Source organism: Babylonia areolata, chromosome 35 (assembly GCF_041734735.1).
Source record: "Babylonia areolata isolate BAREFJ2019XMU chromosome 35, ASM4173473v1, whole genome shotgun sequence".
Lineage (NCBI taxonomy): Eukaryota > Metazoa > Mollusca > Gastropoda > Neogastropoda > Buccinidae > Babylonia > Babylonia areolata.
In genome coordinates, this window is record NC_134910.1 from 6,474,941 (window position 1) to 6,492,846 (window position 17,906).

Below are 17,906 nucleotides of genomic sequence, written 5' to 3' on the forward strand. Positions count from 1 at the left end.
GGGTTACATGACACACCTGTGCTCTGTGGTCCTCCCCCCCTTCCCACATGCAGTGCAACGGGCAGGAAAGAACCGCCGTGAAGCTCAGTACGGTGCTCCACTCTCCTCACCCCACATGCAAGTCCCGTTTTAAAGACAGAACACTTCATGCATTTACCAGAGTGATAATCTTTCCCCCCACCACACATCCTGCATCGGACTGCAGCCCTTAACATGGAGGGCGTTGCATTACAGTCGTGAACAAGTATCCACGGCACCTTATCTGCATCTGCATCCATCTGTTTCCTTCTCAAGAACAGACTCCTATTTTACCGTGTCCACCACCAGCTTAACTACTGACAGACACGTGGGTGAAAACTACAGGGACCACTATCTTGTCCAAAAATAAAACCAACAAAAACAACATGTACTGTGTATACAAAAGTGACCACTATCTTCTACAAAAAACACATGTACTGTGTATACAAAAGTGACCACTATCTTGTACAAAAAAAACCAAAAAAATATGTACTGTGTATACAAAAATAACCACTATCTTGTACACACAAAAAAAACCCACATACTGTGCATACAAAAATGACCGCCTCAAATACTAATATACCGACAAAAACACAAGTCAAGGCTAAATGTGATGATTACTAGCTACGTCATGAATACTAGCACACACAGTGATGGAGCCTAGTGCTAGTGATGTCTTAAAATATATCTTTAAAAAAAAAAAAAAATTCTTTTTTTAAAAAGGGTGTGGGGATAAGAACGAAGGACATATGCCCGTGATACTAACTGAATCTAAAAAAATAAAAATTTTAAAAATCAATCAAGTGGTAAGAGTTTATTGAATCAATACCACTGGAGTACTATTTCTGACAACCTTAACATTTCTTAGTTGACAACCTGCAAGTAGATTGCACTTTCTTTCTTTTCCTGTTCTAAATCTGCTCCCACTTCTGTTAAAACCAACCTCACTTTCCCTGGCCCTATTAACCCCCCATTCCCCCCACACCCAACACACACACACACACACACATACCTTATCTTTAGAAAATGACACAAAAACGAAATAAACCTCACTGACACAAGGAAAAATTTTCACACTGTCCTTTTTTTTTTTTTTCCTTCTCCCCACCCCCACCCCCCTTTCCCTTTGTGTGTGTGTGTGTGTGTGTGTGTGTGTGTGTGTGTGTGTGTGTGTGTGTATGTGTGTGTGTGTGTGTGTGTGTGAGTGAGACAGGGACTGAGGTGCAGGTGAAGGGGGGTTGCCAGGTATGGAGACAACTTCATGTTTCTCACGCCCACCGCACACAAGACCAAAAAGCCAAACACAAGCATGTACACACTTGCAGGCAATCCGTGAACAGCCAAACAGCATTCCTGACAAATGATGTCATCAGCATCAACCAAACACTGCCACAAAACTGCCTACCATGTCCTTAAAAATAATGTTTTTACCATTAAAAAACAAACAAACCAACAACAAAGAATAAAATAATGAAGACAAAAATGTAAAAAAAAGAAAAAAAAGAAAAGGAAAAGCACAAGATCAGAATCAAAGAAAATTATAATTCTAAGAAAACAAAAAGATCAGAATTAAATGAACCACTGACTTTAAAAAAAATTTCATTTCAATAGATGTATTTTTGTTTTTAATTGCAAGCAACCTGTAGTGTCAAGCCTAAACAAGGGCATAATTAAAAAAAACAAAAACAAACAACAAAAAAAACAACAAATAACAAACAAACACATAAAGTCAAGCTGAAAAGCCCAAAACAAACAAATTCAAGTTCATAACTAGAAAACAAACAAAAAAAAATCACGAAAAAAAATAAACAAATTTCCTGCAGACCTTTTCAGCCATCCACCCCACAAACTTTTTAGTCTTTTCATAGACCGCTTATCTCCCTGGCTTCCAATTATCTCCCCTTCCCCCTTCACCGACCCCCCCCCCTTTCCCCCCTCCCCGACCCCCCCCTCTCCTCCTCCTACATCTGACCTCTCTCTCCTCACCCCCCCCACCCCCTTACCCACTGACCAGCATCATTACAAAATCTCTTCCTCTTCAACTGTCACCCTCCACCTTTTATCAAAAACAAAAATAACAATCAATTAAACAACTCTGCTCTGTTTCCCCCACCCTACTCCCCCTTCCCCTCTGGTGTGAACGCTACATCTGAGGAGACAGCAAACAACCGTGACTGACTGGCGGGGGTGTGAGCCAATGAGAAAACAGAAGACAAAAGGGTGGTGGTGCAGAGAACCAATGAAAGGTCTGGATACAAAGTTGGGGAGGCAAGGGGGGGGTGGGGGTTGGGGGGGGGGGGGGGGCTGGGGGAGGGAGGTTACAGCGACATTCTCTCCACACTGACAACACAGCACTGGGCAAGCCACAGAGAGCCAAGCAACACAAAAAAAAAAAAAAAAAAATCATGAAATAACTAATCAATAATCATCATGATCATGAGAACAACTATAACTAATTAATGCTCATAATGATAAAGAACAATAACAAATAACAATCATGACGATAACGACAAGAACCAGAACGGACAGACAACTGGCGGTTCTTACCATGGACCTCAGAGTCCACGAAGCATAATACTAAGAGAGAAAAGGAAAACGAGGGTCAGTACTGTGCCACAGTCCGTCACCCACCAGTCGGGTTGTGGTTTTGTTCTCGTCAAACACTGTCACACATATCAACAGCTCTTACCAGCCTCATACTTCCTATTACAAATTTAATCAATATGCACTCGCACACACACACACACACACAAAAACAGTTGGACATGAATGTTCTGAGGTTTCAATAGTTAGTTACCATCAGTGCGACTGTCCCGACACGACAGTGTAATCATTCCTACCAAACAATACCACCATTTCACAGCAGTGGCGGTCACGCCCTTTCCTGTTCACTTTCTGCTTCAGACAGACCAGAACACCTACAACTGAATTAAGAGATTAACCCCGTTTTTGGGGGGGGAGGGGGTTGGTTTTTTTGTTTTTTTTTTAATACACCACAACTGTGTCTGTCACTGAACAGCAGTCATTTCTAAATCATTTCTCCTTTCCCCTTTGCTTCCTGCTGATGCCGTGAAGCGACACAGTCACCTTCACTGTCAACAAAGACGGTCACCATCGAAGTGTGTCGCCTTCCAGACCAAACAGTGCAGTGAAGGCCATGATATCCAAGGACTGTGAATGGCCCAAGGAGAACCGACAGTGCTAAGTGAAGTGGGAAAAGAATTCTGTGGTGTCATCACAATCAGGAATAAACAGTGTGTTGGACCATCGGCACATACCACCAAATTCCTGCCGTCAAAACCAGGGGAATGACACACACTGACTGACGTGACGTGGTGACACAAATGATCCTGGAAGGCATGAAAGGTTATGGTACGGTCGATGTCTCTGACATGAATATAGAATGTTTCTGGCGTAAAAAATAAAATAACTATGTGGGTGGAGTACAGATAAAATGCCAAGACTTAGGGGCTGAAGTAATGAAGAATGTGACAAGAAAGACGTAGGAAAGGGAGGTGAGAAGATGGAAGGAATGGCAAGACAGACAGGAACCAATGTTCCCACAGGAAAGGTGATATAACCAAGGACCTCAACACAGCCATCACTATACATCACAAGAGACTGTATGTGCTGCAGTGCCAAACTACGTCCTCAGTCACCACCCCATTTCTGGAAGTGCACAGAATGATGCTTGGGACGACATGAAGCACTAACCACTCTGAACAGCCCACCATGCTATGGACAGGGGAGGGTGGAGCCTAACATGATTGACATGAAGCACTAACCACTCTGAACAGCCCACCATGCTATGGACAGGGGAGGGTGGAGCCTAACATGATTGACATGAAGCACCTACCACTCTGAACAGCCCACCATGCTATGGACAGGGGTGGAGCCTAACATGATTGACATGAGCACCTACCACTCTGAACAGTCCACCATGTTATGGACAGGGGAGGGTGGAGCCTAACATGATTGACATGAAGCACTAACCACTCTGAACAGCCCACCATGCTATGGACAGGGGTGGAGCCTAACATGATTGACATGAAGCACTAACCACTCTGTACAGCCCACCATGTTATGGACAGGGGAGGGTGGAGCCTAACATGATCAACATGAAGCACTAACCACTCTGAACAGCCCACCATGCTATGGACAGAGGAGGGTGGAGCCTAACATGATTGACATGAAGCACTAACCACTCTGAACAGCCCACCATGTTATGGACAGGGGAGGGTGGAGCCTAACATGATTGACATGAAGCACTAACCACTCTGAACAGTCCACCATGTTATGGACAGGGGAGGGTGGAGCCTAACATGATTGACATGAAGCACTAACCACTCTGAACAACCCACCCACCATGTTATGGACAGGGGAGGGTGGAGCCTAACATGATTGACATGAAGCACTAACCACTCTGTACAGCCCACCATGTTATGGACAGGGGAGGGTGGAGCCTAACATGATTGACATGAAGCACTAACCACTCTGAACAGCCCACCATGTTATGGGACAGGAGGGTGGAGCCTAACATGATTGACATGAAGCACCTACCACTCTGAACAGTCCACCATGTTATGGACAGGGGAGGGTGGAGCCTAACATGATTGACATGAAGCACTAACCACTCTGAACAGCCCACCATGTTATGGGACAGGAGGGTGGAGCCTAACATGATTGACATGAAGCACTAACCACTCTGAACAGCCCACCATGTTATGGACAGGGGAGGGTGGAGCCTAACATGATTGACATGAAGCACTAACCACTCTGAACAGCCCACCATGATATGGACAGGGGAGGGAGGAGCCTAACACATGACGGACAGGTTTCATGCAGATGCAGCAAACCTGGTCTGTGTGACTGTGGGTGGTAACACTCCTGTCCACTGACCAATGAAACCACTGAACAACCACTAGCATACTACAGCTAACACTGACAAACAGTGCTCACGATTCTATTCTCTTCCTAGCTACACAGTACTATGACACCACCAAACAAACAAACAAAAAAAGGGTAAGACGAATGACAAAAAGGTTCCACCCTTCTCGAAATTCAACACAGGACTGATGTCCAACACTACTGGAGACTGGAGGGGGGAGGGGGGGGGGGCACTCTGGGACCAACCAGTTCTGTCTGGTTAGATTTTGACACAAGCCACAACGGGCACGTCATATCCAGATCCCATCTCTTTCCTTTGAGCCCCCCCCCCCCCCCCCCAGTCCCCCAACCCATCCCAACTCTGCAGGAGCCCTTATGACTTTTGTTCACCTGCTAAAGCCAGACTCCGTATTCCCCTCCCTTGCTGGATTTGTCCCCCCCCCCCCAATCCTCCCCCCCACCCCCCATCACGTTTATCCCTTTAACAGCCTGACCCTTACTCCTTGTAGAAACTGAATTCCCATCTGCAAACAACCCACTCCCCAAGAAACCCTCCCCAAACACTCCCCACCCCCTGGCACCACCACCACCACCACCACCACCCTTTCTGCATCCCAACCCACTTTCAACCCCGACCTTTCTGGTTGCTAAAGAAAGGTGGTCTGCATGCCCCAGACGAGAAACCAAGGTCTGGTGTGCAGCGTGCACTTCACCTTTCGACACAACACACAGCAACAACTGACCCTGATGAACATCTGCACAAAATTATCGTTCCACTGACAAACGCACAGACTATACATATATATTCAAAAACACATGCCGAAAATATTTTTATAAAGCAAAATAAAAAAAACTAAATTTAAAAAAAATGGTAACTGATTACAATAAAAAGAAAAGCACCAAGTTCATTATGCACGGGTCACTCATGTCGGGAACACAACAGAGGTTTACAGTTCTCGTTTGTCAGAATCTGTGCAGATCAAGTAAATACTACCATTCTCTTTGGCACTTCTAACATCACAGGAAATGTTGAGCGAGTAAGACGAACCCCACCCCCGCCCCCGCCCCCACCCCCCAGGCCACCTTTGGGTGAAGCCATTTCAGCTGTCCTCTATCAGATTTCGGTGTTTTTCTCATTACAGTGCTCATCAGATGGACAGGAAGTTGTTTTTCATGCACAGGTGTGTGGCGTAACGTCCTGGGTCATAACACAGAAATGCTGTTCCACTTCCGGTCTGCACTACTCCACTCTTCCCATGACAGATCACAGAAGTAATGACAGGCGAGCGGTGTTCTGACACCAACACTGAAGTATAATGTGCACTTGGACGGGCGCAACAGCCGAGTGGTTAAAGCGTTGGACTGTCAATCTGAGGGCCCCGGGTTCGAATCACGGTGACGGCGCCTGGTGGGTAAAGGGTGGAGATTTTTACGATCTCCCAGGTCAACATATGTGCAGACCTGCTAGTGCCTGAACCCCCCTCGTGTGTATATGCAAGCAGAAGATCAAATACGCACGTTAAAGATCCTGTAATCCATGTCAGCATTCGGTGGGTTATGGAAACAAGAACATACCCAGCATGCACATCCCTGAAAATGGAGTATGGCTGCCTACATGGCGGGGTAAAAACGGTCATGCACGTAAAAGCCCACTCGTGTGCATACGTGTGAACGCAGAAGAAGAAGAAGAAGATGTGCACTTGAAAGACTATAACAATGTATCAACGCCTCTTTCACCCACCTCACACCTATATATATCTATTCACCTGATCCCTGTGTATCATTCACCCGATTCCAATATCCCCTGCCAGGTATCATTGTCTGTGCTTCTATCGTCCTGACTCCACCCTCACACAGTGAACACAACCAGAGTAACTGATGCTCATTACTCATCCCTCACATATGTGCACCACTGTCTCTCATCTGTCCACATCAACGGGTTTTAAAAAATCAAGTTTCAAAAACAAATTTCAAAAGTCAAATCAATATGTTTTTGACAGTAATATATATATATATATGTTTTAAATTTTGTTGACAGGGTCTTCTTCTTCTTCTTCTTCTGTGTTCATGGGCTTCAACTCCCACGTTCACTCGTATATACGCGAGTGGGCTTTTACATGTATGACCGTTTTTACCCCGCCATGTAAGCAGCCATACTCCGTTTTCGGGGGTGTGCATGCTGGGTATGTTCTTGTTTCCATAACCCACCGAACGCTGACATGGATTACAGGATCTTTAACGTGCGTATTTGATCTTCTGCTTGCGCATACACACGAAGGGGGTTCAGGCACTGGCAGGTCTGCACATATGTTGACCTGGGAGATCGGAAAAATCTCCACCCTTTACCCACCAGGCGCCGTCACCGTGATTCGAACCCGAGACCCTCAGACAAAAAAGTCCAACGCTTTAACCATTCGGCTATGGCGCCCGTCGTTGACAGGGTCTATCAGCACACACATTTTGCAATCAAAACATGAAGACGGTCTACAGTTATTCCATACAAGCTAAAGACTACCCCCTCCTGGCCACACATCCATTCACACAGCTGTCAAAATTGTTTCGCTTATCGTTACATCCCACTGATTCTTCTGGCTGCCGTGTGTGAACTCCTTCACATTACTTCTCAATCCCTAAAATCTCAAATTATACTGTATTTCAGAAAAACAACAACAGATACTGACAACTCCCTCAACTTGCTTTACTTAAATCAAACTGAAAGCTGGCACACCACAACGAGAGAGAAGAACACACACACCACAAAGCCAAACAACAATGGAGAAAAGCCAGCACACACCACAGCAACAAACCACAGTGAAAAATCACCCTCAAGAAAAACATCCACCAACAATAGTTAACAAAAACAACAACAACATGTTAATGATGAAGACAACACAGCCAGCGAACACACACACACACACACACACACACCCAGTCCTGCGACCAGCACACACGACAGCAGAACCAACGAGAGAGAGGGAGACAACCCAGCCTGTTCCAACACACACACACACACTGCATAAAACCATGAAGAAAACATCACTGACACCCACACCGGACCGTCAAAGGATATGCACACACACACACACACACGCACGCACACACACACACACACACACACACACACACACACACACAGGGGAGAGCAGAAGGGGGACACGAACCCCAAGACCAGAAAGGACACACTGCGAAAAGCAAGGACACGGATCATGACTGGCAACTCACGCCAACACCTGGACACACAAGACACAGGTGCACGGGGGAGGAGGGGGGTGGGAGAGGAGGGGGGTGTGAAGTGACAGAGGCAAAGAGGGGGGGGGGAAGGGGAAGGGGAGGCGGGGAGGGGAAGGATAGAACTGGGTGTGGTGAAAAACAACGGGGAACAGAAAAACACAACCCACTGTGCCCAACTCACCACCTCACGCGAGGCTCTTACGTCAAGGCGACCCTGAATGAGGTCAAGGACATTCACAGTAGAGGCAAGAAAACCCAACAGACATGCTTCGTGGCTGAATGACAAAGTACGGCAAAGTCTCGTCACTACTTTTTCTACAGAGAAAGGCACAGTCAACGACGCACAGCAAACGACAAAAGACAATAAACGTCCACAGTACGGATCACACAGAAACAAACGAATCTTACGGAGACAGGCACAAGCTAGCACGGTGAAAAACGAGCAATGAAACCATGCGGTTTAGAGGTACTGGCAGTGAGGCGAGTCCTGCTGCTGGCAGTAAGCATGTGCCCAGAACCTCCATCTATCAATGAAGTGTTCTGGTGGGCAAGAAGACACTGAACAGAAGCAGCATCAACAGTCATGTTGCTCAACACCTACTCCCCCTCTCCCTCCAAACCTGTGATCGCATAGGTATGATGTCTCTAGACAGAGGAAGGAGACAGACATGTATCCCTGACGAGAGATAATGTGAGGGACATGTCCCAACTACTGAATAGTTGACTGACTTTTATCCTCTCAGACTGGTGATGCAGGTCTTAGAACCAATGATTTAAAGCATATATATCATACACAACCTCAATAATAAATGATGTAACTTAATTATGTGAAATAAATGTATCCCTGACTGGACAAAGATGCCACCGATGTATTCCTCAGACAACTGTCATGTATCCCTAACGAGACAATGATGACAGACATGTATCCCTAACCGCAGATAGATGACAGGTATGCTGTATCCCTAACGAGACAATGATGACAGACATGTATCCCTAACCACAGATAGATGACAGGTATGCTGTATCCCTAACAAGACAATGATGACAGACATGTATCCCTAACCACAGATAGATGACAGGTATGCTGTATCCCTAACCAGACAATGATGACAGACATGTATCCCTAACCACAGATAGACAGGTATGCTGTCTCCCTTACGAGACAAACATGACAGAGATGTGTCCATAGCAACATGCCAACGACAGAAATGAATCTCTAACAAGACAGATAATGAGTATCCCCTCTAAAAAAAAAAAAAAATTTTCTTTCTTTTTTTTTAAGAGACATCAGAAAGTGGCAGGAGAGTGCCAGACACATGCCAGTGACATCAGAGAACACGGGAACACCAGCTGACAGGACAGACACCAGTCTGCCATCCATTTCCATCATCACACACTTCAAAGAACTCATTCAAAGCTTTGTCTTTTGTGAAGGACTAACACATGTATTCACCGCTTTGTCTTTTGTGAAGGACTAACACATGTATTCACCGCTTTGTCTTTTGTGAAGGACTAACACATGTATTCACTGCTCTGACTTTTGTGAAGGACTAACACATGTATTCACTGCTCTGACTTTTGTGAAGGACTAACACATGTATTCACTGCTTTGACTTTTGTGAAGGACTAACACATGTATTCACTGCTCTGACTTTTGTGAAGGACTAACACATGTATTCACTGCTTTGACTTTTGTGAAGGACTAACACATGTATTCACCGCTTTGACTTTTGTGAAGGACTAACACATGTATTCACTGCTTTGACTTTTAGAAAGGACAAACACTCTGAAATCAGGAGGCAATATTGCGCTGGCTCTTAGCGCTGCAGCCTTTGGGACCAGTTGGCCTTTGGGAACCATCCCAGCGCCGACTGTCCTAAAACCCTCTTGGCTGAGAGAGTGGGGGTATAACTTGGCCAAGACACTCTCCACTATGATAAAATTCTAGCCCAAGTCGTCAGGACAGCAAACACCTCCTCCGCTGTCCTGGTGGTCATAGTTTGACACGACTGATATTACACACTTCAAAACAAGCCCACCCACACCAAAAATCTTAACTGAGCATGTGAAAAACTTTTAAAAAAATTTTAAGAAAGCTAATCCACTATCTCCACAATTTTGTTGTCAGTGAAAGATTTTAACAGTGGTCTAAAAACCATAACAGTGATGGCTCTGCTGAGCAGCACGCCATTCAAATGCTTCAGGATGAACGAGTCTAAATGCAAAAACAACAATTTTACCGTCTTCAAGAAAACATTCAAGGATGAATTCAGTCACACTATGTTAATTTGTGCTGTCAGGAGCATTCAAGGATAGATTCCATTACACAAACAACAGTTCTGATGTCTGTCAACAGATATTCTATGATACGTTTAGTTATGCTTCAATGGATTTGCTGCAGTTGGTAAATATTCATGGGTTAGTTACACTAACAACAGCTGTCCACAAGGAAACATTCATGGATAATTTCTAACAATGACGACCGTTTTGTTGTCTGTCAACAGATATTGAATATAGCATTAGTTACACTAACAGTACATAGTTTTGTTGTCAGTAAGTAAATTTTCAAGGATAAACGGATTAAGTGGCTGAGTAACAGCAATAAGAAATATAGAGTGTGTAAGTCAAATATTCAGGGATTAACTGGTCTGCAGAAGTGAGAATTCAGAGTATACAACCGGAACATGTAAATACAGGTCATCGTGTGGGTTAAGTAACCTGCCTACCACCATAACCTGCTGTATAATTTAGATATATAGTCATACCACCAGAGATTAGTAAATGGCTCCTGTTATCTGAATAGTGACGATTACACAGCATACCACAATAACAAAATATCAAAATGAAGAAACTGAATAAACAACATGCAATAAAATGGCCATAGCTCTTTTCACAACCTGTACTAATACTACACAAGTTTGTCAAATAAAAAGAAACAAGTTCCGATCTCATTTCTTCTTTGAAAACGAAAATACTTTTCTCCCCTCAAACGATCAAAACAGTGACAACAGGCTGCCTTTGCATGTACCACTCGACAGTTGAGCAGACAACACTTTTCCACATTCGCCACATCACACAAGTGCTTAATCTCAGCCAAGCTAAACTGATCAAACCAATCAGCACTCAGCGTTTTTACACTGCCAAGGCCAAAGGCAAACTCTGACAGATTAATTCAAAATTCCATAAAGCCAAACTACTGCCATCCAACCTTTGGCAGGGTGGACAAATATTTCATATTTTATACAAGTACAAATGAATATTGTTCAATTCCAAACAGGAGATAAATGTTTGAGGGGGGAATGATGCATATCTGACCTTGCAAATCATTCAAGTTTTAAACAAGCAGAACTCCATGTTAATCAACAATAAACTGAATGGTTGGGAGAAAGAGGGGGGCGGGGAGGTGAAGCAGATTTCATCCTGCATGTCAGTTTTCAAAGCCAGTAAATGTCCGATACTTTGCAACAGGTCAATCAATTCACAGCCAGATTAATGACAGCACAGGCGAGTCTGCCAAAAAAAAAAAAATACACATATACACCTATTCCCATTATTTCCTGTATTTTCAACGGAGGAGGCCCAACAAAGCATTACATTATCCAATGGTTTGAGTTTTAGATAATTAAGACAAAAAAAAAACAAAAACAAAAACACTAGGAAGGGTTGGAGCCAATTCTGTCAAGGATATAATGAACATTTTACTTTGATATACTTGAACAAAGAAGGGTTGGAGCCAATTCTGTTCAAGGATATAATGAACATTTTACTTTGGTACACTTGAACAAAGAAGGGTTGGAGCCAATTCTGTTCAAGGATATAATGAACATTTTACTTTGATATACTTGAACAAAGAAGGGTTGGAGCCAATTCTGTCAAGGATATAATGAACATTTTACTCTGATATACTTGAACAAAGAAGGGTTCCCCTGCCTGAGTCTGCACTAGTTGGGTCACGGTTAAGTATGTGTAATTAAATGAACATTTTACTTTGATATACTTGAACAAAGAAGGGTTGGAGCCAATTCTGTTCAAGGATATAATGAACATTTTACTTTGGTATACTTGAACAAAAGAAGTGACCTGGGGGCACAGACCCAGGGGGTTACAACTGGCCAGGCAGAGCACCACACAGGTTAGCTACGTTGGGTCATTGCTGTACAGCAGTCAAGGGGGGAACAGTGAGGGACGCTACAAGGTCCACATCACTGCCCTGCATACACACATGTACATGGGGCTCCCACCTACCTGGGCCTGAACATTGACCTACAACGTGCAACAGTCATGGGTCAGCATCATCACACACACACACACACACACACACACACACTCATGGGTAAGTTTACATATATATGGACAAATGCTCATGCACTCTCTCATACATGCCGGCACATGTGCTTGCACACACACACAACATGTACGCACACACCATCACACAATGTCACATACTGAAGGAACGATGCCACACACACACATGCACAGAGCGAGCCTTTCAAGTTTCAGTCATTCAGTGAAGGTTTCAGAGTTCCCTCACAGCATCACATAAGTCACTTCTATCATGTGAGTCATGGCTGCAGTTTTTAAACAAGAGCTTTTCTCACTTCTCCTCAAACTGTTCCCTCCCCCACGCCACCTTTTGTCGTTGCCGGAGGTCTCAGATCTGGCCATCACATGTCTTCTGCTCTCCATCAATTTGTATTTTGTATTTTGTATTTCTTTTTATCACAACAGATTTCTCTGTGTGAAATTCGGGCTGCTCTCCCCAGGGAGAGCGCGTCGCTATACTACAGCACCACCCATTTTTTTTGTATTTTTCGTGCGTGCAGTTTTATTTGTTTTTCCTATTGACGTGGATTTTTCTACAGAATTTTGCCAGGAACAACCCTTTTGTTGCCGTGGGTTCTTTTACGTGCGCTATGTGCGTGCTGCACACGGGACCTCGGTTTATCGTCTCATCCGAATGACTAACGTCCAGACCACCACTCAAGGTCTAGTGGAGGGGGAGCAAATATCGGCGGCTGAGCCGTGATTCGAACCAGCGCGCTCAGATTCTCTCGCTTCCTAGGCGGACGCGTTACCTCTAGGCCATCACTCCACTGATGTCCCCTAGTCCCTGGTCCCAACTATCCTCTGACCACTCACTGACCCCTGGGGACATGGCTTCTCTCTGTCACTGACTGGACTCACTCGTTGCCCCGTCATGTCTTCCCCTCACACTCCTCTTTCTAACTGGGCTGCCCCATCTTTGGATGTCCCACTTTGGGCTGGGCTGGGCTGCCCCCATACCGTTACATCCATTTCAACCTGAAGTCGTCTGGACGTTTATTCCACTTCTGGCTGCCCCGTTACATTACGTCCCTTCCATCTGTCAGCCACCTTGCCCCGTTACATTACGTCCCTTCCATCTGTCAGCCACCTTGCCCCGTTACATTACGTCCCTTCCATCTGTCAGCCACCTTGATCTTATCTCACTTCTGGCCAGTCCATCATGGGATGTCCAGGCAGCTGTACATGATCTCACTTCTGGCCACTGGCTGTTGGAGACATCTGCCCCTCCCCCACCCCCACCCCCCACTAACCCCCCACCACACACCTCTACCCCTTGGGTCAGTCAGCCAAGAATGTTTGTCGCTCACTTCTCTCTCTCTCTCTCCCCAGTCACCCCACACGATCAACCACGGGTTAGTCTGACTGGAGCAGGGCATTCTCACAGTTAATGCAACACAGTCTCTACTTCAGCAAACTGTCTGAGAGAGAAAGACAGCGAGCGAGAGAGAGAGAGAGCCAGACAAAGTGGCAGCTTGCAAGAAGTGTTAGCCTGAGAAAACATCAACAAGCAACAGAGTGTGCATGTGACAGGGAGACCAGAAGGGAAAGCACAGAGAGAGGGAGGGAGGGAGGGAGGGATGGAGGGAGAGGGAGGGAGGGAGGGAGGGTGGGGGAGGAGGGTACCTGTTGCTGAGAGCTGGCAGGGTTGGTGAGGTTCTGGCACGCCATCTGGATGGCCTGGTTGGCACGGTGGAACTGCGACTGGTCCACCACTCCTGGCCGCCCGGGTTCGGACGCCGGGTCTGCAATGCCCACCAGGTAGGCTGCCTGTGTGCACACACATACACAACATACAACACACAGCACACAAGGAGGGGGGTTGGGGAGGGGGCATATACCTGACCAGTCACAGCTTCAGTCAGACGTTACACACATTGCTGGGAGGGGGCGGGGGAGAGATATACCCGACTTCTATCACAGCTTCAGTCAGATGTTCTATACATTGCTGAGGTGGGGGGGGGGGGAACGAGATAAACCTGACTTCTATCACAGCTTCAGTCAGATGTTCTATACATTGCTGAGGGGGGGGGGTGTGTGTGTGGGGGGGGGGGGGGACGAGATAAACCTGACTTCTATCACAGCTTCAGTCTGACATTTCACACATTGCGGAGGGGGAGAGGGGGTAGGAGAAACAGGGACGAAAGGTGCACACCGTCTCACCAGAGCCGGCACCTCCAGCCAAGGATACCAGTGAATCTGAGAACACGGGATCCAATCCCACACTCACCTGTACTTTCTTCCCCCCCTCCACTACACCTGGACTGGATGCTAGTCTTTCTGATGAGATGATAAACCGAGGTTCCATGCACAGCACACACTAAGTGCATGTGAAAGAACCCATGGCAACAAAAAGGGTCATCACTGACAAACTCCTGTAGAAAAATCGACTTTTGACAGAAAACGGGGAAAAAAAAGAAAAGAAAAAGAAACAGTGCGAGGTTCTGCACTGCAGTGACGCGCTCTCCCTGGGGAGAGCAGCCCGCATTTCACCCAGTGAAACCCGTCGTGACAAAAAAAGTAATATGGTCCTCCTCCGTTCGTGGGCTGCAACACCCATGTTCACTCGTATGCACACGAGTGGGCTTTTACGTGTATGACCGTTTTTACCCCGCCATGTAGGCAGCCATACTCCATTTTTAAGGGTGTGCATGCTGGGTATGTTCTTGTTTCCATAACCCACCGAATGCTGACATGGATTACAGGATCTTTAACGTGCCTATTTGATCTTCTGCTTGCATATACACACGAAGGGGGTTCAGGCACTAGCAGGTCTGCACACATGTTGACCTGGGAGATCGTAAAAATCTCCACCAGGCGCTGTCACCATGATTCGAACCCGGGACCCTCAGATTGACAGTCCAATGCTTTAACCACTCGGCTACTACTCCCGTCGAGTGTATGACCATTTTTACCCCGCCATGCAGGCAGCCATACTCCCGTTTTCATGGATTATAATAACACAATGCACACAGACTGATGACGGGCAGGGAGCAGGGAGAGGGGCGGGAGGTACTGCCTCACCTGTGCGGAAGCCTCTGTCAGCCCACACACAGAGTTGGCAAAGTTTCGCACAGAGTCACAGAAATCGTCCAGCTCTCCTTTCTTGGCGTGGTTCGAGATGCCGGTCATGCCATCACCCAACGCCTGAAACAACGCACGCGTGTATGAATTTTTCCCCCCACCATGAAAGTTAAAACCAAGGTAAATTTTATGAAAAACAGGAGTCAAAATATATACTGCTTTGAATTATTTTCTAAAGTTAATCGCCAGGAAGTCTTTTGTTCTGTGTTTTGTCAATCATTCCTATCATTCCATCTCCCACTCTATTTTCACTGAGGATTTCTTCCTTCTTTTTTTTTGTTGTTAATATTAAATTCTTTGATCACACCTTAACGAAACCACTCTATATATCAAGAACTCTACATAATTATTCACAGTAATAATGCCAACCACACAAACTATGCATCACTCTTCCCTGCGCACAGTTCAATTCACAGTGGATTCATGAAAAGAAAAAAAAAAATATTCGAAACATTGATGAAACACTACCAACACCCAAAATGAGGTGGTCATTTTTGCTCCCGGCAAACAGTTTCAGTTTGAGTAGCTCAAGGAGGCGTCACTGCGTTCGGACAAATCCATATACGCTACACATCTGCCAAGCAGATGCCTGACCAGCAGCGTAACCCAACGCGCTTAGTCAGGCCTTGAGAAAAAAAAAAGGTGAATGAATAGTAGATAAGCTTACATAAATAAATAAATAAATAAATACATAATAATTATAATATAATGTCCTGGCAAACAACACATCAGTAGTACCCTGCGTACAGAGACTTTCACAACGGTACAAGCTTCCAGTCACCTTCAGACACACTCCCCCACCCTGATTCCAAATCTACAACGCTCCCCCGTCTTCAGCAGCTAACACAGTGTGTAAAGAAGGTGTGGTCACCTTGGACTTTTCCATGACAGCGTCCAGTGATTCGAAGTAGGACAGGTCACTGACTGGTTCGTTGGGGTTGTCCAGAACATTGCCCATCATCTGTCAGCATACACCATGAACACTGATTATACATGTTCAGGTTACTCACATACAGCATACACCATGAACATAAAATATACATGTTCATGTTCTTCACCTACAGCATACACCATGAACATAATTTATACATGTTCGGGTTATTCACATACACCATGAACATGAATATATACATGTTCAGGTTTTTCACAGACATGTTTTTTGTTCCATACAGACATGTTCACACACACACACACACACACACACACTGCACACACGCGTGCACACACACACACACGCACACATCCAAATACACCCTGTCGATTACCGCTTGTAAGTCATGGTGCCGACACAAAGAAAGAGAGAAGAGCAGAGACAGAAGACCACAGAGAGAAGAGCAGAGACAGAAGAGCACAGACAGAAGAGCACAGACAGAAGACCACAGACAGAAGAGCACAGACAGAAGAGCACAGAGAGAAGAGCACAGACAGAAGAGCACAGACAGAAGAGCAGAAAGTTTCAGTTTTCAGTTTCAGTAGCTCAAGGAGGCGTCACTGCGTTCGGACAAATCCATATACGCTACACCACATCTGCCAAGCAGATGCCTGACCAGCAGCGTAACCCAACGCGCTTAGTCAGGCCTTGAGAAAAAAAAGAAAAAAAAAGATAAGCTTACATAAATAAATAAATAAATAAATAATAATTATGATATAAAAAAAGGTAGTAGAAAGAGAGAAGAATAGAGAGAAGAGCACAGAGAGACAGAGAGAGAAGGAAGACAGAAGAGCACAGAGAGACAGAGAGAGAAGGAAGACAGAAGAGCACAGAGAGACAGAGAGAGAAGGAAGACAGAAGAGCACAGAGAGAAGAGCACAGAAAGAGAGGGGAGCAGAGAGAAGGGCAGAAAGCAAGAAGAGCATACAGAGAGTGCAGAGACAGAAGAGCACAGAGAAGAGCACAGAGAGAAGAGCACAGAGAGAAGAGCAGAAAGACAGAAGAGCACAGAGAGAAGGAAGACAGAAGAGCACAGAGTGAACAGCAGAGCCCGGCTGACCTGAATCTGGCGCAGAGCGTTGTCACACTCCTTCTGTCCGGGGGCCGACACCGTGCAGATGTTGATCAGGTGGTTGATGCTCTCCGTCACCGCCCTGAACACAACACACACACACACACACACACACGTGCACACACACACACACACACACGCACACGCACACACACACACACACATAAACATACACACACGTGCACACACACACACACACACACAATCACCACCACATACATCCAAACATGTTATTGTTCTGTTGTGTGGTGTGCTGTATTTCAATTTCAGCAACAGTAGATTTCTGTTTGGACTTCAGGATTCTTTCTCTTGGAGAGTGAAAGAGTGCAATGGCAGATGTGTATAATGCGGGGGTGTTGT

At 45.5% G+C, this 17,906-nt stretch overlaps 1 protein-coding gene across 18 annotated transcripts in view; it reads right to left on the reverse strand.

Annotated features, from left to right (window-relative positions):
- Positions 1-17,906, reverse strand: part of LOC143277973 (talin-1-like) — a 218,750-nt gene that overhangs the window by 79,811 nt on the left and 121,033 nt on the right. For 14 of the 18 annotated variants that reach the window (XR_013053819.1, XM_076582975.1, XM_076582969.1 and 11 more), the window contains 6 exons: positions 17,535-17,628; positions 16,415-16,504; positions 15,484-15,606; positions 14,086-14,229; positions 12,382-12,399; positions 8,318-8,350 (listed from right to left, as the gene is read on the reverse strand). Coding sequence is in view for 17 of the 18 variants with exons in the window: in XM_076582975.1 (XP_076439090.1) it covers positions 8,318-8,350; positions 12,382-12,399; positions 14,086-14,229; positions 15,484-15,606; positions 16,415-16,504; positions 17,535-17,628 (502 nt within the window). In the remaining variant the exon portion in view is untranslated. The remainder of the gene's footprint in view (positions 1-8,317; positions 8,351-12,381; positions 12,400-14,085; positions 14,230-15,483; positions 15,607-16,414; positions 16,505-17,534; positions 17,629-17,906) is intronic. The other 4 variants (XM_076582979.1, XM_076582973.1, XM_076582971.1 and 1 more) reach the window with 3 other exon arrangements.